Source organism: Drosophila mojavensis, unplaced genomic scaffold (assembly GCF_018153725.1).
Source record: "Drosophila mojavensis isolate 15081-1352.22 unplaced genomic scaffold, ASM1815372v1 contig_19, whole genome shotgun sequence".
Classification (NCBI taxonomy): Eukaryota; Metazoa; Arthropoda; class Insecta; order Diptera; family Drosophilidae; genus Drosophila; species Drosophila mojavensis.
Genome location: NW_025318726.1, coordinates 5,195,189 through 5,221,816, shown reverse-complemented (window position 1 = coordinate 5,221,816; position 26,628 = coordinate 5,195,189). Strand labels below are relative to the sequence as shown.

At 33.5% G+C, this 26,628-nt stretch overlaps 2 protein-coding genes and 1 long non-coding RNA gene across 10 annotated transcripts; all 3 read left to right on the top strand.

The window, feature by feature from the left end:
- The first annotated feature begins 192 nt into the window (after positions 1-192).
- Positions 193-13,409, top strand: LOC6572026 (nuclear export mediator factor NEMF homolog). Of its 6 annotated transcripts, XR_006356715.1 has the most exons (7): positions 193-295; positions 1,475-1,567; positions 1,651-2,380; positions 4,599-5,470; positions 9,336-10,427; positions 11,095-11,311; positions 13,072-13,119. XR_006356715.1 is itself a non-coding variant. In XM_015166151.3 (6 exons), the coding sequence occupies exons 2-6, from the start codon at positions 1,512-1,514 to the stop codon at positions 13,268-13,270; spliced, it is 2,949 nt and encodes a 982-aa protein (XP_015021637.1). In that variant the 5' UTR covers positions 193-295; positions 1,475-1,511; the 3' UTR covers positions 13,271-13,409. The 6 variants fall into 6 exon arrangements, 5 of the variants coding, with proteins under 5 accessions (XP_015021637.1, XP_043863513.1, XP_032584140.1 ...); XM_015166151.3 differs by lacking the exon at positions 11,095-11,311 and having other exon boundaries at positions 13,072-13,409; XM_044007578.1 differs by lacking the exons at positions 11,095-11,311; positions 13,072-13,119 and having other exon boundaries at positions 9,336-9,489; positions 9,749-9,839.
- Positions 13,410-15,522: 2,113 nt separating this feature from the next.
- LOC6572027 (FERM domain-containing protein 8) lies at positions 15,523-23,231 on the top strand. 3 transcript variants are annotated; one of them, XM_044007579.1, is made up of 11 exons: positions 15,523-15,741; positions 18,846-19,221; positions 19,281-19,942; positions 19,997-20,151; positions 20,209-20,555; positions 20,613-20,774; positions 20,829-21,017; positions 22,115-22,244; positions 22,416-22,514; positions 22,572-22,722; positions 23,036-23,231. In XM_044007579.1, exons 2-11 carry the CDS (start codon positions 18,857-18,859, stop codon positions 23,161-23,163), a joined length of 2,388 nt encoding a protein of 795 aa, XP_043863514.1. In that variant the 5' UTR covers positions 15,523-15,741; positions 18,846-18,856; the 3' UTR covers positions 23,164-23,231. The 3 variants fall into 3 exon arrangements, with proteins under 3 accessions (XP_043863514.1, XP_001998181.1, XP_043863515.1); XM_001998145.4 differs by lacking the exon at positions 15,523-15,741 and adding an exon at positions 15,826-16,277; XM_044007580.1 differs by lacking the exon at positions 15,523-15,741 and having other exon boundaries at positions 18,831-19,221.
- Positions 23,232-24,033: 802 nt separating this feature from the next.
- Positions 24,034-26,315, top strand: LOC116804891. Its single transcript, XR_004364920.2, has 4 exons — positions 24,034-24,171; positions 24,257-25,598; positions 25,655-26,089; positions 26,179-26,315. It is a non-coding gene; the product is annotated as an uncharacterized LOC116804891 (long non-coding RNA).
- The last annotated feature ends 313 nt before the right edge of the window (positions 26,316-26,628 follow it).

Genomic DNA, 26,628 nt, shown 5'->3' with positions numbered 1-26,628 from the left:
AATACTAAGTATAGTGGTCGACCGACTTAACATTTTCTGCTGTAGAAACATTTGTTCTACATGTCTAGTCTATGTGTTCTCTGGTCAGTGCCAATGGTCAGTGATCAAATGTTATGAATTTTGTAACGCAAAATGAGCAAAGGCCCCACTGTGCGCTGTTAGATCTATCGATAGTTTTGCAACTCTGAGTTCATTGATATTCTTACATATGTTTGTACATGTGGTTAACAAACAGCTGTATGTATGTGAATACAAATTATTCTTTCATTTATAAAGAATTGTCAAAAGTTATACTGTAAGTAGCGATTATATGCTGTTAAAATTCAGAGCAGAAGTGTGCTCAGTTCTACATTGTCTATGATTAAAGTAGGTGTAGAACAGACAAAATAGAATCTCTGATCGTAGTTCCTTAGCAGCAAATACTTGTCATTGGATTTGCTACATGTACATATGTATGTATGTATGTACACTGTGTCACTAAAGTAACCGAAGCCTCGATAAATTTTAGAATGAAATAAAAATATAAACAAAAAACATATCCAGAAAATGACACCTCTAAAGTCTGCGTACACTTTAACTAATCTGCGTAATCTTCTATCACTTTGAAAACAAGTTGCCACGTGGTATATCATGGAGCAAAACGGAAAGGAAATATAGTAGAAATCCGTACGCTTATATTAAAATATAGGTTGACGAAATGTGCAATGTTCTTCGTCAGTGTCCCGTAAGCTAACTCTAGAAGAATGAGAACAGATATTGTAAATCTTCACAGCCGAACAAAACTCGTATATGAAATAGGTAACGGTCAAACCCAAGCCTGATTTAAATGCTGGTTACGCATATAAAATAAATGAGGCTAGACATGGTCCGACAATCTGCACTTTTTCGCCAAATAATGCATCAATATAATAAATTTGATTAAGTTACATCGTGTTTCCTGAAAATGTTTGGAGTGTACAATAACTTTAGTGGAACATTGTATATTTTGGACATACTTATCTAAAATGTGAAAATCTAACAGGGAGAAGAAGGCGTATTTACTGATTACAGAAAATTGTAACCATAAACATAGATGGCTTTGCATTAAGACACAAATTTTAGAAATCCGATATGTATTTATTTCATTGTTAATGCTTTATAAAAGTATAAGAAGCAAATAATGAGCCGATTTCTTATAAGTATTACACAACAGTTTGAATTTAATAAAACAAACTTTAAAAACTATTACATAATATATAATTATATAAATAAATTTCATATATACTTTTTTCTCAAGAATGAAATAAATTTCCTAAATAATATAGTTTTCTGTTAATAAATCTTTAAGTTACTGGATCTAGAAAAAATATAATATATATACAATATATAAAAATAAAAACTAAATATGCTTACTGCACTATACTACTGAAATTAATATGTATTGTTAAATAAGTCATTTCAAATATGTGTAATAAAAACTCTATCTTTATCTTAGGTTAAACTAACGACTGTGATAAGCGATACAATCAAAAATGAAAACACGGTTTAGCTCTTACGATATCATATGTGGTATCGCAGAGCTCCAAAGGTAATTTCTACAAATTGAAAAATACATCATTTATTGACTATAATTGGCTTACTGGATATTACTGATAATTATAATTCTTATAGGTTAATCGGCTTACGTGTAAACCAGATATATGATATTGACAATAAGACTTATTTATTTCGGCTTCATGGAGGCGGATCATCGGAGAAGGTTACCTTATTGATTGAATCTGGTACTCGCTTTCACACGACTTCATTTGAGTGGCCAAAGAATATGGCACCTTCGGGATTTTGCATGAAGTTCAGGAAACACTTAAAAAATAAACGGCTCGAGCATATAAATCAACTAGGGGCTGATAGAATAGTTGACTTTCAATTTGGCAGTGGAGAAGCTGCTTATCATGTATTTTTGGAGTTATATGATCGTGGAAATGTTATTTTAACTGATTATGAGAAAACAATACTATACATCTTACGTCCTCACACGGAAGGGGAGAGTATACGATTTGCAGTGCGTGAAAAATATCCGGTCGATCGGGCAAAAATAGGAAATTGTGAACTGAGGGAAAGCGAAATGCGGGAAATTATAGAAAATTCGAATGAAGGGGATAGCTTGAAACGCATATTAATGCCAATTCTAGACTGTGGTCCAGCTGTAATCGAGCATGTTCTTATTGAACATGGATTAGAAAATCACTTAATAAGAGGTTCGGTGGATCAAGAGAAAGGCCAAGTCGAATCATCAAAAAAACAAAGCACAAAAAAAAATCGTAAAAGTTCAGAAATAAATCCATCTGATATACAATTTTTTGATTTGGCAGCAGATTTACCACAACTTATGTTGGCTATCAAGGTAAGTACAAATTCCTATTATTTCCATTAATTTTTAATTAACTTAAATAATTTAAATTACAACATACTGACGTTTTATGTACTCCATGATTAAAGTTACAATTGTATTTTTGTCATTTTATCAAGAATGAGATACTTAACAAGTAAGAAAACTCTAGTCGAGAGTGCTCGACGAGATACTACCCTGAACCCAACTAATAAAAATGCCTATTTAGTATGGCTAAAATTTCAATTTCGATGTGTTTAAAAATATAAATGAAATACAATACAAAACTCAATAAAATATAAAAATATATTGAAACAATTAAAAAAATTAACATAAGGTGCACCGATCGGGACTCGAACCCGCGACTTCTCGATCGAGCGTCACGCCGTTACTCACTACGCCACCTCACTTTCGGACGCTGCGGTGGCAAAACTGAAATGTATTCACTACTGCAGCGCCATCTACCAAAACTAAACCAAAGTAACAGTTGATGTGATTCAAAGAATGCTCCAGAAGTCGTTTGAATGTATGTGTGCACACGTATACGATACTGTTGTAGCGGCTGCACGTGCGTTTGTTAATTGGCCAAATATTTGATTATTATTAATTAATTTTTAATGAAACTTTCAGCATATATATTATATTATATATATTATGGGAAATCAGGGTATAATGGATTTGTTAAAAGTATATAACAGGCAGAAGGAGGCGTGGTAGACCCCAGAAAGTATATATATTCTTGATCAGGGCGACGAGCTCAGTCGATTGGGCCCTGTCCGTCCGTCCGTGCGTCCGTCCGTATGTATGAACGCGTCGATCTCAGAATCTATATCTATAAGAGCTAGAGACTTGAAATTTGTTTCCTAGGTCCGTGTAATCACGGTCAATCAATAAATCGGTCACGAAGAATAATACAGGTATTTCCGTGGAAAACCTTACAAGCTTATAAAATGAACCTCTATGAGCAATTTACTACTAGATTAACAAAGAATAGAAAACTGATTCACTCAAGCAAAAAGGCTAGATCGGGAAGATCATTCAAAAAACCGGTAGAAGGCCGCATCATACTGACAAATCTTAAAGATTTCTCTAAAAGTCATGTCGATTAAACTCAAAAATAATCATAAACTATCAATAAGTAGAAAATCTATCACAAGTCGGCGAAAGAAGGCTAATTTTTCTACGTTATAGATCTTCCAATACCCTTAATATCACTATAAAATAAACTAAAAAGGTAACGATTTGCTAAAACCTTCATAGGCAAGCCGCAATTATTCTGGGGAAAAGTATTATGGATGGACGATAGTTCCTATGAGTATCCTGAATAAAAAAAAAGCGATTTATAGCAGGTTGCCAAAGAATATTCGCAAAAAACGAGGCCCATGTACCAACGTGGTGAAGAATCGGTAATGCTCTGCGGGTTCGCATGTCTCAATAGCCTCTCCAATTTGATATTAATTTGTGAAAAAATTAAGAAGGATAGTGATTTACGTGTTCTGAATGGCCATCATCATCGAATTCCGGTTACTGGCTCAGTGGAAAATCAGCAAGACAATGCTCGAAGCCACAAGGTCCATATTATAACGAAATTTTCTGGGAATATTAAAGTCAATACATATGATTGGCCACCTCAGCGCTCTGATCTCAATATTATAGAGAATGTGTAGGCTTACGCAAAAGTAAAACGTAGCTTAGACTTATCAAGAACGTCCAAGGAGACGGATTGCTGAGGTTTCAGGACTTTATCAGGATGTTTCAATAGAAACATTACAAAATTTGGTTAAATCGATCCCTAGACGCTTGCAGATGTTAAATGAGGGTTTAATTCTTTTTACTATTTTTGTTACTAAAAGGGTTATGAGGGTTTAATTATTTTTACTATTTTTGTTACTATTACCATTGTTAAGTTTTTGTCTCAACTTATTTAAAAAATATTACTGTCCAGCCAAAGAATCGTAATCTGCCATGCAAATAATTATAGAAACATAATGAGTTATGTTATCAATGCAATATTTAGGGCAATGGGTACCATTACCTCTCGCAGCACGAAGAAATGAGCGGTTTGAGTTTTTGCAATGTGTTGTCAAAATACTTTTGTCCTCCATTGTGTGTGTCCTAAATGAACTCGGAATTCAGTGGTCAACAAATTGATTATATCAAATCTACATTGCTGCAATGCCAAGAAAATATATTTTCATTCATTTTATTTTATATTAAAATTGTATATTTTTAGAGCGCCTATGATATAATGGCGATTGGACGGAATGGAAGCTCCAAAGGATTTATAATTCAAGTTAAAGAAGAAAAACTTACAAATGCTGAAAACACAGAACATTTTTATAGAAATATTGAGTTTCATCCATACCTGTTTTCTCAATATAAAAAACTACCGTTTAAGGAATATGAAACATTCATGGAGGCAGTTGATGAATTTTTTTCGTCTCAAGAGTCACAAAAAATTGATATAAAAACATTGCAGCAAGAAAGAGAAGCACTTAAGAAGCTTTCTAATGTAAAAAAAGATCATACAAAGCGCCTAGAGGAACTTAATAGGGTACAAGATGATGATAAAAAAAAAGCAGAATTAATAACATCTAATCAGTGTTTAGTGGATAAAGCTATTTTAGCAATCCAGTCAGCCATAGCCAGTCAATTATCGTGGCCAGACATACAAGAGCTTGTAAAAGAAGCCCAAGCCAATGGAGATATTGTTGCAAGTTCGATAAAACAGTTAAAGCTGGAAATCAATCACATATCATTATTACTTTCGGATCCATATAAAAATGAAAATGAAAATGATAATGCTGATTCGGTTATAGTAGATATTGATTTGGCCTTATCCGCATGGGCCAATGCTCGCAGATATTATGATTTGAAGCGCTCGGCGGCCCTTAAAGAGAAGAAAACGATTGATGCCTCACAGAAAGCTTTAAAGTCAGCAGAGCGTAAGACACAGCAAACGCTAAAAGAAGTACGCACTATATCTAATATTGCTAAAGCAAGAAAAATATTTTGGTTTGAAAAGTTTTTTTGGTTTATTAGTTCCGAGAACTACTTAGTAATAGGAGGAAGAGATGCTCAGCAAAATGAACTTATTGTTAAAAGGTGAGTAAATAGCATAAGGAGCTATTCACGGTGGAAATATCTATTTTAGGGAGTGTTCGTTCACATTTGTAATCCACGTATAAGAACCACTCTTGCTATTGATTTGATAATTGAAGTGCATACCCTCGGGAGTTTGATAAATTATTATACTCATTCACGAAAGTTAAATGAGTATATTGGTTTTGTGCAATGTCCGTTTTGCTGTCCACCCGTCTGTCCGTATGAACGCAGTTGAAGCTAGAGACTAGAAATTTGGAACACATACTCGTGTATGTCTCCAATTTAAAGAGTTAAAAAAAGCCTTATCTGCTATATAAAAAAATATAGTGATTTTTCAATTTTGGGCAGTATTGATGCTAGAGACCTGAAACATGATATATGGACTCGGGCTGACCACCCAAGAGCAAAAAGCTATGGCTGGTATATGTCCGCCCACAGGACGCGTGGTAAATCGTAAAAGTTTATATCTTCTACAGTTTAAGGGCTACAAGCTTCAAATTTGGATAGTTGAGTTACTAGTAACCTCCTCTATCGATGACCAACAAATAATTGTTACGCCTCTTTGGGGGCATATCGAAAAATACCGTCTAATTTTCACATTTTTCGAGTAAGCATTAAAATTTTGTCCGTACCTTACCTTCAGTTCGTTCTAAGAACTGGCCAAAAATGAGGTGCAGTTGTCAACGCCAAAAAAATCGGTTAAAATAAGTTCCTTTTTTGTCGATAATACTACAGTCGTTTGTTTAATATACACTGCGCGTCATCAGGTTAGTGCCCCCCTTTACACACAATCTCAAAACTGAATAAAAGCTAAACCATCAGAGCTTCATCTTTAATATTTTTTTGTATTATACTACATCTATTTCTCTTTAAAATAAAAAACAATGGCTACTGTAGCAATAGGGAATAATTTTTAATAATTTTTTTTGTAAAATGTACAAAAAAAATATAACAAAAATTTGGTCATCAGACTAGCACCCCTGCGATAAATTCAATTTGTTTAAGTTAATTACTAAAAATAACACCTGTATATTAAGCTATTATTATTTTTTTTTTAATGACTTCAAAAATTCGATTTGGAATGCAATTGTAAAGTTGTTCAATATAATTCAAGGATATGGTTGACCAAGCGTGTTCAGTACCTTTGATTAAATCTGTCTTTGTACTATAATGCTTTCCGGACTCATATACTTTCCTGACCAACCATCTCCAGACGTTTCCAATGATATTAAGGTCGAGTGAGTATGGTGGCCACTCCATGAGATCAATTTTTTGGCCAGAACTTCACGGATCGGGCGGTCTGATTTGGAGCATGCTGGAAAATCTAATGCCGGTTTTCAGACAGGTTATAGAAATGCAGAACAGCAGTTTTAAACGCGGTGTTGTAGTCCTATGTGTTCATGCGCGATGTCAAAAATTTAAGCTTACAAGAGCTGTAGTAAGATATTGCTCCTACACCAATGCCACACCACCCCCCGCCGCAGCGGCTTGGCAACCATTCCAAATAATGTACTTCTATGCGTAGGTCATGGAAATAAAAATTATAGCCATCAGTTCCTTCCAAATTCAATTTTTCTCATCAGAAAAGACGACATGCTGCCATTGGGTAGATCACGCCATATTCGCCCGGGCAAAATTAATGCGTATTTCTTTTCTCAGCATATCGACTGGTGTATTTTTTTTAATTTTGTCTCTTTAAGTACTTAACTTTCTTACTTGCTCTTTGGACCGTTGATATGCTCGTCTTAATAACGATTTTATCCCTAATCTTGGTGGTTGATTCGTGGGAACTCGAAGCTTCCCGAACTAATGCTCTTCTATTTCCATCTGAAATCACTTGATTATTGCCGCTTATATAGTTTTTTCCATAATTTTCCCTATTTATAAGAAAATTGCCAATTAGATTTCTGTTTTTTAGCATAGTCCAGATTCAAAGTATGCCTCAATCTTTGATTTTCAACCAAAGATAAAACTGTTTCTTTACGCATACTATAAATATATTGAATATTTTGAGCTTCACAAAAAATTTGGTGAGTGTAATTGCCAAAATAAGCAAGATAATTTTTTTTGGGATGAGGGACATCTCATATGATGATAATGAAATCAAAACAAAAACTAAGAAGTTGCGTGCAATAGGCAAAGAGAAAAACGTAAAAGAAAATAAGTGTAAGGGGGGGCGCCAACCTGATGACGCGCAGTGTATAAACAAATGAATGCAGTGGTCAGTTACACGGTAATTGCTAATATAAATAATAATATAATATAAACTTCTTTTCAAGCTAACCTATATTTTAATAAATTTATATACAGTCGTGATAAATTTTACTCCGTTAAGTCGAAAATCGAAATTTCTGTCTCCCTATACTATCGAGTTTATCATATTGTTCCGGTACTATTAAATCTAGAGATTTCAGATTTACTGCATTTATACATGAATTCATGAATACAAAGATTTTGTAGTTTACATATTTTGGATACCACGCTCCATCCGCAAATTCGAAAAACGTATTTTAGGTATTAGAGACTTGTGCTTTGGCATAGCTTTGAACGTTATTAACATGTACTGAAAGAACAAGTAAGAAGGCTCCAGTCGAGGCTGCTCGACTAGGAGATACCCTGAACTAGTGATGTAAAAAATCATCGATGCATCGAGCATCGATGTTTTATTACCAAGGCTTACCGATGTTTTCCGATGTTTTCGCTGATACCGATGTTGAACGATGCATCGATGTTTTGCAAAACATCATTATCTGCGAATGCAGATTTGAAGGCAACCTTTTTTCTTTTTGGGATGGTATGAAAAGTACCTTTCCGTTAATTATATCTGCTGTTCCCTCTAAAATAATATGCAATTCTTTTTGATTTAAGTGAAATGTATAAGACTGCTATGAAAGCATAAGATATCTCTCTATGTTAAACATTTTAAAGTTAGGCCTTAAGCAAAATTCTGCTATAAAAGCTAAATTAATTTTTTTTATTTTTATTTTTATTAATTGATGTTGAATAGTTTTAGATTTTTTTTTAAAATAATAATAACGCCATGAGAGATCTAGTAAAAAGTAAAAAAAAAAAAATAAATAAAAAATACATCGATGAATCGAATTTTCCATCCGATTTATTAATATAACATCGATGCTTGATTTTGAAAACATTGATGGACATCAACATCGACGTTTTCATTCAAATTTACATCACTACCCTAAACCCTCCAAGCTGATATTCTACTTATTCTGAACATCTTTTATGCACACATACAGTGCAGTGTGGGCAATATTATGATAATTTATTAGTTGAATAATTTCCCTTCTAGTAGGACTATCTTTATGAAACGGTGATAGCGTAATCATATGATTAGAATGTGTGTACGTCCCAAAGCACAAGTCTCTAGTACTTGAAACTGGCGGCAAAGGGGCTGGTATCCGAAAGCTGTAAACGATAAAATCTTTGTATTCATCAAATGTATATACACAGTAAATCTGAAGTCTCGAGGTTTAAAAGTGTTCAAATTAGGCTGAAAAAAACAAAATAAAATGTTCGATTATAGATGTGTATGTATGTGTTTTTGTATGTGTGCATAAAAAATTGCAGAATGATTGGAATATCTGTTTTATGCAGGGCTCAGGGGATCTTCTAGTCGACCAGACTCAGCTAAAGTAATTCGGAAAACAACTGATAATTTACCAAGAATTAAGTGAGCAAATCAGTTTAAAATGGTTCCATTAACCATCAATTAATGACAAGTAGGAGAGAGTTATCGAAAAAATATGATAAATTTCTGCTGCGTATGGTCTCATATAATACATGAAAAGTCCATTGCTATTGGCTTACATTTTTTCTTACTCTCATTTCTTATTTTGTTTTATAGATACATGCGACCGAAGGACATATATGTTCATGCAGACATTCAAGGCGCATCGAGTGTTATCATTCGTAATACAACTGGAGAAGAAATTCCACCCAAAACATTACTAGAAGCTGGCACTATGGCTATTTCATACAGCGTAGCGTGGGATGCAAAGGTTGTGACAAATTCTTACTGGGTTTATAGTCATCAAGTTAGTAAAACGGCTCCAACAGGAGAATATTTAGGTACAGGAAGTTTTATGATACGCGGGAAAAAAAATTTTTTGCCATCTTGTCATCTTATTATGGGGCTAAGCTTACTCTTTAAACTTGAAGATAGTTTCTTACAACGTCATGCAGGAGAAAGGAAAATTCGAACTACAGAAGATATTATTAATGGAGATAAAATTGAACAGCCAGAAATTTCATCCACAGATCTAAATGAAATCAACGAGGCTTGTGAATCAATTAATGAATATGGAAAGAATTCATTTCCAAATACTGAAGTTAAGATTGAACATGATACCGGTAGAATAACTGTTAAAACTGATTTATTAGACGAAACAAATAAAACAGATGCTGTTGATCAACAAAGTCTAGACATAATAAATGATGAAGATACAGTCATTATACAACCAGCACCATCCCGAAAGAAGAATCAATCCACAAAAAAACGTAGGGAAGACAAAGAACGGTCAGAAAAAGCAAATATTGAGATGGTTTATGTTGGCTCTCCAGAAACGGATAAAAGTTCTTCTAAAGTTAAACGCGGTCAAAAAGGAAAATTAAAGAAAATTAAACTGAAATATAGAGATCAAGATGATGAGGAGCGTAAAATAAGGATGATGATTCTAAACTCATCAGGAAAGGATAAACCGATAGCTAATAATGAGAGGCAAGAGGAAAAGCCTACTTCTTTAACAAAAATAACTACAGTGGAAGCATCAGAAAACATTCTCACAAAAAATCAAGTTGAAATTGAAGATATCGACGACAGTCCCATTACTGTAGACACTGACTTACTAGATAGCCTTACTGGTGTACCATTTGATGATGATGAACTGCTATTTGCTATACCAGTTGTAGCTCCGTATCAAGCTTTGCAGCAATATAAGTAAGTATTGATAATTTTACTCAAATTTACTTAAGTTCGTAATTTGATTACCAATGACTAAATTTTGACATATTAATTAAGCACTTTATTGTTGAAGTAGACATCAGTACAAAAAATAGTGTAAAAATGGGAGGAAAATTAAAAAAAAAAAGTGTGAGAGCGAAGCATTATTGCTCGTACATCTATAGAGCTATATTCTTCAAACTTTGCATTTATTATAACCTGAACCCATTGAAAATGGGAAATCAGGGTAGAATGGTTTTGTTGAAATATATGTAACAGGCAGAAGGAGGCGTGGCAGACCCCACAAAGTATATATATTCTTGATCAGGGTGACGAGCTGAGTCGATTTGGCCCTGTCCGTCTGTCCGTATGTATGAACGCGTCAATTTCAGAAGATATAAGAGCTAGAGACTTCAAATTTTTTTTTAATGTCCGTATTTACAGCGCGGATATCGAGTTTATCATTAAAAATCGATAACTCATCCCGATCTTTTTTATCGATAAAAAACCTTATCGAAAACCAGTTATAAAATTATATTTTCTACACCTTTATTGCTAGAGTCTCCAAATTTTATGCAAGTTCGGTTTTTGTTAAAATTTACCCCCCACCTCTATATCCACCCCCTCACCCTCACCTTTTTAAAAGGCGTATTTCAAATACTAGAGACTTGTGCTTTGGCAAATCCATGTTATATGCCTAAACGTTATAGAAAATTTGTGGGCAAAATTGGACGTGGCCATTCGGAAATGGTCAATATCCAATAAAATTGACGTCAAAACGGCTCTATTGGAGGAATGGCCAAAAATCTCCAGCGAAATCACCTGAAAATTGTTAAACTCGATGGAATGACGCTTAAAAGAGGTGATTAAACAAAAAGGAGGTAAAAAAATCATAATTTAAGAACTTTTGGGCAATAAAGTCATTGAAAGTGAAGTGCACGAAATAAGCTGTGACATGGAAAAGGGCAGTTATTTTATTTTTCTTTAGTTTTAAATGTTATTAATTATAGTAGAAAAATAATGAAGGCCGCTAATATATAATGATTAATCAATAAGTAAGACCTTAAATTTTTTGGATATCTTTACTGGTTTAGCGGGAATACGGTTTCAAAGCTTTACTATGCTGCTGCACGAAATAAGGTGTGAGCCACTGTATGTATTTACTAGAGTGCTGCGTGAATTCCAGAAAAACGGTGTTCAATTTAACAGTTTGCAATATACATATGTATGTATATATGTTGAGTGACATAGAAGCTAAGCCGAAAACGGGCTGAGTGAAAGAGTGCGCTGTTCGTACATATGTATATAACTCAAGGTAGAATATTCAGCCGAGCAAAAAAGAATTGAAGTAGTGAGAGTGTGAGTACATTGGTTGATAAGTTCGCATACAGACGCAAAAATTATCATACATGTAGCACGGGACTGTAGTGTGTAGCGCATAGCATATGGAAATGTGATCTGTGTGTTTTAGCGCTCGCATCGCCCTGATATTGTCAAGCCGAGCAAATACGAAGTAGAAAATGCGTGCAAAATCTCGAGTGGTTTGACGCCTTTACGCTTTGGCATTTTTATAGCCTGAACCCATTGAAAATAGGAAATCAGGATATAATGGTTTTAAGAAAAAGTATGTAACGGGCAGAAGGAATCATCACAGACCCCATAAAGTATATATATTCTTGATCAGCACGACGAGCTGAATCCGTCTGTCCGTCCGTCCCTATGAGTGCGTCGATCTCAGAAGTTATAAGAGCTGGTGAGCTGAAATTGCATGCATACTCGTGTGTACCATACGCAGTAAAAGTTTATCATATTTTTTCGATACTTAGATCGATAACTTTTTATCGAAAATAATCAAAAAATTGATTTCATTTTTTCAGCGTAATTTGAACACTTTTAGACCTGAAGACTTCAGATTAATTGTGTACATACATATAATAAATACAAACATTTTGTAATTTACAGATTTAGGATACCACGCGCCCTTCGCCTCCAATCAAAAAATAAAAAAAAAACGTATTTCAAGTACTGGAGACTTGTGCTTTGAAATATACATATTCTATATGATTACATTCTATATATTCATACTCTGTGTGCATAAAAGAAGTACAGAATGAGTAGAATATCAGCTTAGAGGGTTCAGGGTATCTCCCAGTCGAGCAGTCTCGACTGGAGCCTTCTTACTTGTTTCCATTCCGTTTTGAGTCTTCATTTATTCTCACTCATTTTATTGAAGGCCGTAAGCTATGACGCCGTGAGTTCGCTCCAATGTAAACTCACTCAAGACGTTTTTCGTTAATTATCAATTTTTTACTTTTGTTAACTAACATGGCTAATCAGTTGAGAATGACAATAAAAGACATTGCTTAAATCTATCTAATGAATACATACATATGTATGTACATATATTGGCGCTAGAGCTTTTGAGGCAATTTATAGTTCATATCAATATTTTACACTGTGTAAGTTAATGAGTCTTTTATTTAATTTATGTTTTAAGCATGACGAAAATGAAATTTAGAGCCGTACTAAATGTGATTTTTTATTAGGTTGGCTCAGGGTACTATCTACTCGAGCACTCTCGACTAGAGTATATTGTATATACTTGTATATTTTTATTTAACTTTAAAATTTTTTTTTACAGATTCAAGGTAAAGCTTACGCCTGGTACCGGAAAACGTGGAAAAGCATCTAAACTAGCACTTAGTATTTTTTCAAAGGATAAAACCTGTAATAATCGTGAAAGAGATTTAATGAAAAGTATAAAAGAAGAATCACTTGCACGGAACATTCCGGGAAAAGTGAAAATTTCAGCCCCTCAGTTACAAAAGTTACGAAAGTGAATGTTTTTCGACCCCAGAAATATATTCTAAATTATATTGAAGACAATTTCAATACATACACTAAATAATAAAATTTGAATGTTATTAAAAATGAATGCTACTAAAATAAACTTGCATAATGCTTGATGCATAAAACTTATATTTGTGATAAAAATGCGCTTTATATACACAGCGGACCCATTTGATCCCAGAGCCCATTAAAGATGTGAAATCAGGGTTTAATCTTAGTGAAAATGTATGTAACAGGCAGGAGGAGGCGTGGCAGTATATATATTCTTGATCAGGGCGACGAGCTATATCGATATGGTCATGTCCGTCTATCCGGCCGTTTGTTTGATAGCGTAGATTTTTGTAATATTTTGAATAGCGACTCCAAATTTTACTAAATTCTCATTTGAATGCCAGTTGAAAATATATATATTATTAAATGAGTTTTAATTTTTTCCAAAATGTATTGAATTTCGAAAGAAATTAATTAATAAAAGGTTAGGTTAATGATCCTAAACCACAGTAACGTATGCGAGAGTCCCTAAGAATTATCAATAAACCGAGGCCAAATGTAAGATATTATTTGAAAATTATATTCTACTGATGTTGAAAGTGTCTAAAATATAGAATTTGATATGTGGAACCCAACGAGAATTGCTGACAATGTTGAGTGAGTTTGTTAAACATCCTATTTTGTTAGGAAGTTGGAATGAAGCTCTAAACAAAAAATAATACATAATAACTTATACACAAGTGTTTATATTTACTAAAAGTGCAGGTCATTTGGGACTCAGGCCCCAAGCCTTGAACCCCGACTAGTTCCGGCAGTCAGGCCCCATTCACGCAAGCGTAGCCCAGTTTATGATTATTAGTAATAATAATAATTTTATTTTTTTTAAATTTTTTGCTATAAAAATTATAATCGTTACGTTGCAAGTAAAGATTAACCCTTTATATGGCCTTGTTGCATATGCAACATACCGTTTAAATGGAGTTATTTCGCAACGGGTATCAAAAAAGTGGTATGAGAATTTTTTTGTAAGTCAGAAATATGATTTTTTTCGATTTTTGAGGTTGGTTACACTATTCCACATGTCTTGTAATACACAAATTAAAATTTCTCGCCAATTTTGTGAAGTGTGTATATGGTGTCCATACCAATTTTATTTATTTTTTTATTTTACAAAGTTAGCTATAATACACAAGAATATTAAAGCTAAGTATATAATAAGAGCGCTAGCGACCAGGCCTTCGGCTCTACCAATTTTATATTTGCAAATGTTTCTAATAAAGAACATTTTTAATATGCGAACAACTACTTGTTAACAAAGGTAAATATATTAATAATGCGTTTGTCATTAAGTGTCTTTGAGGCCAACCTACAGATATATTTTTGTCGACAGAGTTTCTTACTTAGGAATAATATCCACAAAGGGATGACACCTTCGGAAATCGCAAGATTTTTATTATTGGAGAGCGAGGACGAACTAGACTTTTCTGCCAATGAGGAAAGTGATTTCGAACCATACAGAGAAGGTTTCGATGGTACGGAGGAGGAAGATATTGATGACCCAGATGAACGTGCTGACGTTGATGTAACCCCATTGCTTTAAATAGCAATATCAACCTAAAAAGATCTCTGCTATAGAGACAACGCAAATTACTTTCGAATGAGTGTCAACTGCGGTTTCCCCAAAGTACTGCCTTGCCTCCTGATGTAATTAAGCTTTCGGAGGCCATACAATTCTTTTCGTATCTGTTTGCAGAAAACTTTTTGAGCATATTTCAAATGAAACCAATTTGTACATTCGCCAATAAGACCCCAATGGAAGTTTGATAACGAATTACAGCAAAAACAAAACAAAGAGGTCCTACTTTACGCGTGCCAAATCGAATGGTACCGCAGGCCGGACATTGGCCTTTCCGGGGTGAAAAATGAATAAGGTGCAAGTACCCAAAGTGTACAGGACTCTCACAAGTAATGTGCGGGAAATGTGAAGTGGCCTTTTGTTTCAACAGAAGAAACAATTTTTTTTTTATATTTACCTTTAATTAAAAATTTTATAAAATTTAATAATGTTTAATAGTTTAAGTATATCTAAATTAAAAATTAAGTTTTTCTAAATACCCAGAGAACTATCAGTAATTTAATTTGCCCTTAAGCACATTTGTTGCATATCTGCAACAAATCTTTTTTCCTTTATAAACTCGTACTGAACCAAAATTATGGAAAACGAAACAAAGCGTATTTTTTATTTTCAGTTTTCTATCTAATACAACAAACCGCGTCAAATTCGGACGTGGTGCCATATAAAGGGTTAAGGAGCAAGGAAATTTGCGTTGCAGCTTGAAGTGGTGAACAGATTTGGCACGAGTCTTTGGATCGGCTTGCCATCTAGTGGCAAAAGAACATTTTAGAAGAACTGGCAGATATTATCCTTTATAATTAAGAGCACCACAGTGAATTTTTGAGAACTAGAAAGGTGAGTATAGTCATTAATAATCATATGATCGATAGATAATGAGGCAGATTAGAAAATACTAAATTTGTAAAGACACTTCTCTGACTCGGTTAACTCATTTTATCATCTGAATTTTTTTTCGTTACAATAGCATTTCTATCCTTTTACATGAATGAGTTTAGGGCCATGGCTACGGGCTTAGGAAATAATTGTAATATTACTTCTACTATTACTTCTACATTTTTCATTCTAAAAACTGGACGGACATGGGAATTCGATATTCGTTCAATGCAGTAATCGAAATATGCAGAAGTTTGTTTGCTTGCGCATGCGCTAGTTCACGACACGAAAGCACAGACATACCAGTGTGGAATCAAGTATACATGTATTTGTTTACTAGAGTTTGTTCTAGTGTACAAAATGTATTGGATACATCTTAGTTCTAAATGTGTTTTATTATTTGTTTAATACTCTAAATCGGTACTCTGAAAAGTATCATAATTTAGAAGAAAACTGGGACACTCATATACATATTAAATAGCAATGAAGGTAACAAGGTGAGTTAGTGCACCATAAACATCATTATATGGAGAAGAAAAAAATTATGGATATTCAGGGATTGGGGGCCTTACTCAGTTTTTCGTTTACGACAAGCACATAGATTGATCAATTTATCAATATTTTTAACAAATATTGAAGTGCTAGTGAATATTAAAATTATTCAGACAAATTATATTATGTTAGGTAAATCGTGTATGTGATTGTGTGTGAACACTTACATATTTGTATACATCGAAAATTGAAGTAGTGCACGAGTCAACTTGTACTTTGTTCTACCAGAATGTTTGCTAAGGACTTTAAGTATACCTACATGGGTGTTTGTGTACATATATGTATGTATGTACGTACATATGTAAGAATTCAAAATCACATAAAATTTTTAAGGATGTGTAGATAAACTCGCACACAGTTTTAAACACACGTGCATTGATTAAATTATACGATTTTGTGCAAAATTCTGATTGAAGTGAAGAAATGCTCGTTTAATAACAAACTTGATTGCTGAAAATATACTTTAATAATGAAAAATATTCATTTATAGATCTTAGAAATGACAAAGTAAAGAAAGAAATGTTTAATTACCGAATTAATAACAAAGGCAAAGACAGGTACTTTAGGCGTGTCTTAATAAATTAAGTAATAAAAGCATTATTATAATGGTCGGCAATACCTATTGAAAATTGAAAAATAAGATAAATTGTTTTGTAAAATGATATTTAGTGTGCAAATAAAAGTATTACTGAGAATGGAAAATTATTGTTTTGTTTATTTTGGTTATTTAAATTTATTCAGTAAAATCGTTTAAGATGGTCTGATAACAGGTTTGAAATTTGAGTATTGGGTAGGAACCAAAGAGTTCAATATTTGTTTTTATTGTATTTTTTGATAACTGCTTTCAGATCGCTTGTTTCGTAAATTTCCGTTTATTGTCTAGCTCTTTGGAGTTTATACTAAGTCACTCCTACCTATTTTATATATAAATATGCAAATAGAACGAATTCATACATTGCAACACGGCAAAAGCTCGGGCTCTTCAAAATGAATGGCGTTAAACCTAAGTAAAACAATCAATATTATTTACAAAATATATATATTTCTTTTTAAATAGCCAATTAATAGATCGTTGAAAATATTCGTGATTTCTTTATTTTTCAATTTTTAATTGAATTTCACCGATTTAAAGAGATACAATTATTTTTGTATATTACTATATATTGTGTACTATATTCGATATCTTCTGAAATTTAATCCATTGAAATGTGGATAATAATAATAATAAGCGTATAAAGCTTTCGCAAAAAGATGGAGGCGTGACCACTTCATAAAATATATATGTGTATGTCGTGATCAGAATTGCGAGCTAGGTCAATGTAGCGATGTCTGCCTTCTTTTTGTCCGTATTTTGGTGAGGAATGAAATTTTAAATATACACTCGTGTATATCGTGTGTATCATACGCAGACAAGTTAATACTTTTTTCGATAAATCCTGTCTATTGGTTTTCGTCTCTTAAGCGTGGCGTGGCTTCAGTTTTTACGCTTAAAATATTAACTGATAAAATATCAAATGCAAACAGAAAATTTAATCTGAATTACGTATGTATACAGAGATACATATATGAATTCAAGAAAAAAAAAAAAAAAAAAAAAAAAAAAAAAACAATCTCATTCATATTTTCTATTTTCAAAGAGAGACCGTAAGGTCATAAGGGTGCCAGTATCAGTATGTATTATAAAAGTTAATATCAATATGACTCTATTTTGTTTTATCTAAATAAAATACATTTCCAAACAAGTATAAAGTCGAGACTGCTCGACTACGAGATCCCCTGAACCCTTCGAGCGATAGCTATTTCAATAATTTTTCGCGTTGTTTTACTTACACAAGACACAAGACACACACACACAAACACACACACACACACACACAATACGCCTTTTAAATACGCCTTTTAAAAATATGTGGATGAGGGGGTGGTTATAAGAGTAGGGGGTAAATTTTAAGAAAAACCGAAATTGTATAAAATGCATTAAAATCTACATGAAAAAGTTGAAGACTATCTTTAAAGTTGTAGGAGTTATAATTTTAGAACTGATTTTCGATAAGGGGGTTTATCGATAAAAATAACGGGACAAGTTATCGATTTTTAAAGCAAAACTCGATATCCGCGTGGTATACACGGACATTTTACAAAAAAACTGAGGTCTCTAGCTCTTGTATCTTCTGAAATCGACGCGTTTAAACATACTGATAGACGGACAGACAGACAGACGGACAGGGCTAAATCAACTCAGCTCGTCGCCCTGGTCAAGAATATATATACTTTGTGGGGTCTGCCACGCCTCCTTCTGCTTGTTACATACATTTCAACAAAACCATTATACCCTGATTTCCCATTGAAAATGGATTCAGGGTATAAAAATCGTGGGACAACTCATTATTAAAAGAGTATTTAGATAAAGCTGAAATAAATATTCCATAATTATATTTTGAAGAAGTTTTCATTTGATGAGAAAACTGAAAATAAGCATTACAAAGACTACAATTCAGTTGATTTAATTATAGAATATGACAAAATGGAGACGAATCAATATTATTGTCGAAGCGGACCACAGCAGAATCTAACTCCATCAACAGTTTCTCAACAGCCCGTGAATAAAATGTGCTATGAGAGCAATGTCGGTCAGGAGTATATACCGTGTAGCTCGACTCATGCAGAATCGACGGGATTCACCGGGAGGGATATGCCTTCAAAAAATGGAAGCAACAGTAAATCGCAAATAGCAAACAGAAGCTTGGGTAGTCCATATACGTTTTCTAACTGCAATAGCAGTAGTCAATGTAATAATTCGAATAATGCAGGAAACTATATAAATGTAATGACTGTGCCAATGGGCACTTTGCAGTATAATCGAAAGAAGTCAGTATCCCAGGATTATCAGTAAGTCGACGCATTTGATTCGACATATAGAAAATGTTTCAGTTCGCCTTTTTTGACAGTTCTCGCCTCTACTACAACACCACGGATGTTAAGTGTCGTGAAGACTACTATCTGGGGAATAATGTAAAATGTAGTAACGAAACTCCGTCTCAGCAGCCAATGCCACAGTTAACACCAAATCATCAACACGCTCAGCATCAATTGCACATCAATCAAAATACTCACAGCCATCAGCTACAGAGTAATCAGCAAACCACTGCATGCAGCCCGAGCTCAGGGATTGAAGCGATCGATGATGGCATTGACTGTGCACTATACTCAAATACAACTGGAAATGGCCGCGTTGTAGCCGCTACTCAAACACATATGAATAATGCTAATGTGGCGTCATGTGAACAAATGAGCTCCCATACACCAGTGTCATTGGTTCCCGTCAATGTGCCTGTACCGCCTGTAATGTATACGGTGCATCGTGTGGTGACAACAGCTCAAATTCAGACAGCTGCCGGAAGCACATTTGCTTCCTCTGCGAGCGTGTCTAGCGTTGTCAGTGCGAGTCGAAATGAGAGTGACTGCATGGCATCAGCACAAGTGACTTCAGCTATGTCCATGTCGGCCAACGACACTTGTCACAGTGGTCTGCATATTTCAGACCTCGGCGGCAATATCGTGACTAACGGCAATTCACTCGGACCACCGACTGGAGTACGAAGCTCATCCGGTAATGTAATTTAATAGAACTAGTAAGCAGCTGGATAATTTTTTTTTTTTAAAGGTATGACAAATTGCTTACCAGCTCAACAGAAATACAGTAACAACGATGGTGCAAAAAACCCCATAATATCAAAACGAACTGTTGGTGTTAATTCTTCTTCCGCCTACTCTAGTGCTGGGAAATCAAATGCGGCGACTACCCGCGCTCTTCAGAATGTGAGTTCTTCATTTGATCATTAAGATATTCTATAGAATGATTTATGAATGTACTAGGTAATTCCGACTTGCGTATACTTGATGTCACGAGTCGCCGTGCACATGGAGATTGAAGGTACTGCCCAGTGTCCCTCTCAAGTAATGCTAGCAGCTGCACTTGGATGCGAAGAATTGGGAATTTCTAACAAATTGCTAGCTCAAAGTATATTTGGACTATGGATGACAAGTAGTCTACTGGAAATGCAATTGAAGGCGCATCATTGTCCATATATTGTTCGAGTAGCCTGGTCTAGCTTGCTGGAAAAATTTAGCAATGGCAATCCGATCGAAAGAAAGTATGATGAACCTATGATAGTTCTTAAGCGAAATGTATTTTTTTCTAAGCGGGATGAGGAGAAAATCAAGTAAGTCGAGACACTTGGATCAATAAAAAACCAAACTTATGTGCGAAACAAATTCAGGGATCATCGGATTCTAGAGCTGCTGTATGAAGAAGCAAAGCATTGCGTACTAAATGGAAGATATATTATGGAGCCCGTGCATTCGTTAATGTTAGGTGGTATACAAGCTAGAATTGAGCTGGGACCGTATAACCCCCACACCCACACTGTGGGGTTTTTTAGGTGAGACTCAAAATGAAATGTTCTTAACAATTTACTAAAGTATTAAATATTTAGAGAAAACCAATCAAGATTTCTACCAAAACATGTTGCGAAAAGTTCAAGCTGGTTGTGGTTGCCAATAAGCCAAAAGAATTCAGCCGAAATCAAACTTTTAGAACAATTCAAGCGGGTGCCACAGACTGCCACAACCCGGAAATTAATGCGAAAATATTTGGAGTTTTGCTGGGCATTGCCATTTTATGGGTGAGTACATTCGCACAAATCAAATTTGATTATCAATAGTTTGAGTTGAAAATTCATTGAAAACAATAAAAATTTATAAAACAGGCAAGGGCGTAACACATCCGAAACACATATATTACTAATCTGAATGACGAATTTAATTGATATAGCAATGCCATCTGTCTATCCGTATAGAGATAGGAATCTCACAAGCAATAAATGATGTAATGTAGTAAAAAGTTTATCATTTTCTTTCTCAAGTTCCTCGATAATAATATAATAGTGCAGTAATAATAGTTAATAATAATGCAGTGATGGATCTTATATACAGTCGACTCTTGTTATTTCAAACCTGCGTTATTTCGAACCAATTATTAATTCAAAGTTATCACGAGTCCCCTACAAAATCTCTTTATATTTCGAATTAAGTCCATACATTTTTATGCACTCAGTAACTCGAACTAAAAAATCATTGCTAAGACGCGGTAATTTGTACTCATATGGTTAAACACTCGACAATTCGAATTTGTGAAGTTTCTTGGTGTGTTAGTAAGAACTTTTAATTTGAATTTTGGGACTCCCCTGAAACTAATTTTACTGTGCGTTGTTGCGTGTTACGCATAAAACATAGGCATATTTTGATGCTCGCTTCCGCACGAATCGCTTCGTTAGTATACATATTAAAATTTTTTATTAAATGAGTCCTAAAAAGTATAAAAATTTACGATTGCTGAAAAGAAGAAACTAATTGGAAAAGTAGAAGGAGGTGAGAAGAAAAGCGAAGTTGCAAAAGACTATGTTCAAGTGGATATTTCAGGATTCCTAACCGATGATGAAATTTTATCTGCGACAGATACGAATGAAAAGAGCATCGATAAAGATGAAGACGATACATCAGAACCTTTGGCAACGGTGTCAGTTAAGAACATATGTACATTACGTTAAATAAAAACCTTGATAATTCGAAGTTTTATTTATTTTCTCTTAAAATTTCGAACCATTTATATTTCAAACATTCGATAATTCGAAAATATAAGGATTAATTTTTAACATGCTATTTTTTTTTCATATTTTAAGACTGAGTTTCAATATGTACATATGTATATTTTTAATTACAGGGCGGCCTTTTTCCATGGACAAATAGAACAGCCAGTGAGAGGAATTATGTCTTTAGTTAACCATAAGGATATGGAAGTATTAATTGCTGTCAACGAAAGAGGAGTTTTTATTATTGACTGCTTCGAAAATGTAATGTACTATTTTCTATATAAGCCTATTCATATGTTTACATATGAGTATAAATAATTATTACAAATACATAATACCCACATTTTCTTTTTTTTTTCAAAATATTTATTATTTTGTTAAGTTGGGTTATATTATTATTTGTATTAACATTTATATTTCATATATTCATAGACTCTCTTATTGGGTCTCCGATATGAAGATTTGTCATGGGATTATGCTAAGCCAAGTGCCAGTGATGATTTGGAGTGTCTTACATGTATATTCTTGCAGGTTTGTGTTTAAAATTGTGTATGCAATCTGAAAACAAATGACCATTGATTTTTTTAGTTTGACGCTATTGAAAATGGAGTACAGATATCCAAGCTTGTTCAAGTGTTTTCAAAGCAAGCTGCTATGATTGATGCTCTTATATCCCATTTTACTGGGCAAATGCGTAAAAGAAAACAAGAAGGAGGTTCGACTGAGCAATGCCATGATGGTAAGTTAGTCTTCCCACATTGCTAAGAAAAATTGAAATTGAAATATATCTAAGATTATTGCAAATTAGTATTATTAAAGACGAACCTAAATTTTAAAGTAAGAATAGAATTGTTTTAAAGTGATCACGTAATATTTAGCGGCCTGTGGTATCCGGAAAAGCTTCCGGAAATCTGTTTATATTTGTAAATGTTTGTAGATAAGTTATTTAATTTTTTGCATATTTTACCACAACGTCCCGATTGGATTGCTCCAAGTTGCTAATTCTTGATTGAGCCTTTGCTAATATAATAAAAATACATTCTCTTTTTTAGAGCCGAACCCTATTCAAAGCACAGGCAATGGAATATTGTGTAATAAGCTGTCTCGATTAACTTTGGCCACCTTTGATGAAGAAGGCCGCTGTATTGGGCAAATGGGATCATTATCTATAAGCTATTAACATTTGTTGATATTTATATAAATTAAATTATTAAACTCAAGTGAATTTTTAATTCACATCTACGTCTACATATGTATGAATATGAAATTTAGAAATATTTATGTATATATAGTTTGTAGATACTTGTAAATAGATCAAAGTTTTAAGATATATGAACTGGAGCGTAAACGGAAATTTTATTTTATTCGATTTTCATTTTAATAAATTTTGAAATATAATATTTTTCATATCCATTATTCCACAAGATTCATATAATTTTTGTATATATCATACAAATTATTTAATTTATTTAACATTTTCCAAAATAAAAAAATTGTGATTTGATTTGATTAAACGGTAGACTAGAAGTGAACGCTGTTAATATAATTATGATTAAATAACAACTTGTAATTACTGATGCCTGTAAGCATTTAATTAATTAAATTTATAGTTCTTAAACAATCTCAGATTTTTTATTATACATTTTCCATCGTCCCAAAGGCGGAAAACCAGAAGTGTTTATATCTATGGTCTAATGTTTCTATAACCGACTTTTTTTTGTTGGCTGTGATCAACTGTAATAAACTAAAGGTTATAAAATTATGTATCAGCATGTATCAGCATGTATGATGTATCAGCATCAGTTTTACATATGTCTTGTTTTTTTAAGCTAAAAATAACCTTCACGAAGGAGGTAAGCTCCAATAATCTATATATAAACCAAAGTCGGGTTTGTTATAGCTCGAGATCTGCTGGACCAATTTGCATGGTTTTTGTTTTGTTGGATTTCTCTCCGCCCCGAATAGCAGAATATATCATAAAAATACTGAAAAATTGATGAATACTTGAAAAATTTGTTATTTTCCCTATTGCTATTGAGAGGGTTTGCATTGTCATTGAGAATTTACTCAGTAGGCTTGATAACAGTGACAGTTTTCGGTCATGCTCTCATGTAAAAAAATTTTTCATGCACATTTTATTAATACGCGAACGTGATTAATAAATATACGTATTTTATTAATATAAAAGGTAAGGCAAATAATGAGCAATCGAATACAATACTGTTTATCACTAAACAGTTTTTTAACTTGATTAATTTATGTTTGATTACCAGACAACAATGCAACAAAAACGCAAGGGGATAGTTTGAGTCGTCGAACACTCAAATCTAGAAGCATGCAAGATAGAAGAGCACAAATATCAGATGAAGAAAGGCAACAAAGCAATACATATGTCCGTGTAAGCATGGCGCAGTTACGTGCATCACAATTGCAAGAGGCACGAGATGAGCGAAACCAGCAAAGACAATTAGAACGAAGAGAAGCGCGCAGATTCGTAGTCAACAGCCATAAAGGAATTGACCGACAGCGTCAACAAGTGCATTGAGTTTACAGCACATTCCAAAGTGGTCATTGGTACATTGGACAAAGAATGCCCGCACTGCCATGCCTTTAAATTTAAAAATGAGCCGATCGCGATGTGTTGCTCATCAGGAAAAGTAATACGTAAATACGCACAAATACGTAATAATGTAAAATTTATAAGCTTCTGTGTGGCCAGTGTCTTTTGCTCCATTAGCATTTGCTGGTCTTATCATAAAGTTTAGTCTACTTCCCTGGATAAAGATATATGAAAAAAGTTTAGTTTAATTTTTTGGGTTTTTTTTCGTTGCTCCGCCGAAGTCTATTATTAAATTATATAACTTGTAATTTGACTGTCTCAAAATTTCTTAATGACTTATATATACTTATATATACTTTTCTACCAAGTCCATGGATTTAACATTGAAAAACTTTGTATAATTTTCAAAAATTTTCAAAATCAATTTTGGCTCCGATAACTATTTACGATAAATTTGTTAGACGTGCACTATCGATAACTCTTCGAGATGGTCGAATAACAGCTGTAGTTGCTGAGGTAAAAGTAGACCAATTCTAGTATTTCTACTTTGGCGCATTTAGTATATTTTCTTGCAGTAGAAAATCGGTCTATTAATTTAACGGTATGACACTATACTTTCGGAAAATGGTTAACGAAAATGGTTTTAACACTGTTATGCTTTACAATCCCAATCCTCAGCTAATCCTAATCGGATTAAATACCATTAACGGTTTTTTCAAAATTAACAAGTAGTATAGATATAATTCTATGGGTTAAAATAATAATAATATTTCAAATCAACACGTTTGAAAATAGGGCAATAAATACCTCATTAAATAAAGATTAATAAATTCGGCCGTAACATTGTGTGAGCAATAACGGCATCGAACACAAATATGAATTGCTTTAAGCAGAGTAATTTTGAATCATTTGGACGCATGCGCCTTTATCCGAAATATACACTGTTAGCTTAACAGACCGATTTACATAAAATAACTGTTAAATCGTAAAGCATCACTATCACGACTGACCTGATGTCGCGGAGTAGTCCCCGGTTGAGTAGATTATGCAAAGCGGTATGTTAAGTATTTAGAAAATTCATGCATTTTTTACATTGTTATCTATCTTACAGTAGACAAAATAAAACGTGCAAAGCAGCTCCCCAGCAAGCATTTGGAAGACTGTTTTAACAGAAATCTTGATAAGTGTTTTTTGAGTCCCCTTGACGATTAAAAAACGACTAATCTCCTGGGCGATTGAAAGAAGACTCATAAATGACCCTTCCATATGCTCAAAGTATGATTGCTTTCAAATACAAAAACGAAATGCAAAGCAATCGCCAAATGAGCATGCAGGTGATTAAAATATGATCATTGCTTGGTTTTGCTTTGTTACTATGCACTTATATTCTGCTTGCTTGGCTGATCCAAAAACGATTCTAAGCTTAGATCTATGTAAGTTAAACGGCACTTTTTCTTAAGCACATGCCGAAATGTTTAAATTTTGTCATTCGATCGTGAAGTGCAAGTGCGAAGTGCAAACATACATAAACATATCAAATAAAAAGGTGATTATGTCAGTTAAACAATTGCGTCGCGTGGCCAAAAGAGAGGCTTATAATATATTATTTTCATTAATTAATATTTTCCTTTTTAGATATTACTAATGAAAAATATAAATGCACGGACAAAGATTTGAATACGGAGCTACAAAAGCATTTTGTCCATGCCAATGACAGGCTGGCGAAGCGTAGGCGTTTAGAGTAATATAAAACATACATGTAAATAATATTGTAAATATTTTTGTTATTATCTACATTGTTTCAATTATTTATGTTAAATGTTATGAATTTCTATTACTGTTTTTGTTATATTGTTTTTTGAATTTCTATGTTTTGTTTTGAATATCTATTTACTTTTTTGTTGTTATTTTTTAAGATAATATACATATATATATAGTAAATGAAAAGTACATTAATACAAAAATTTGTTTGGTTGCAAATTATTGAAAATTTCATTCGAATATGAGTCAGAAATGATTAAATTAAGACTCTTTTTTGATTAAAAGATGACTCGTGAAAGACACTTTTATGATTAAAAGATGACT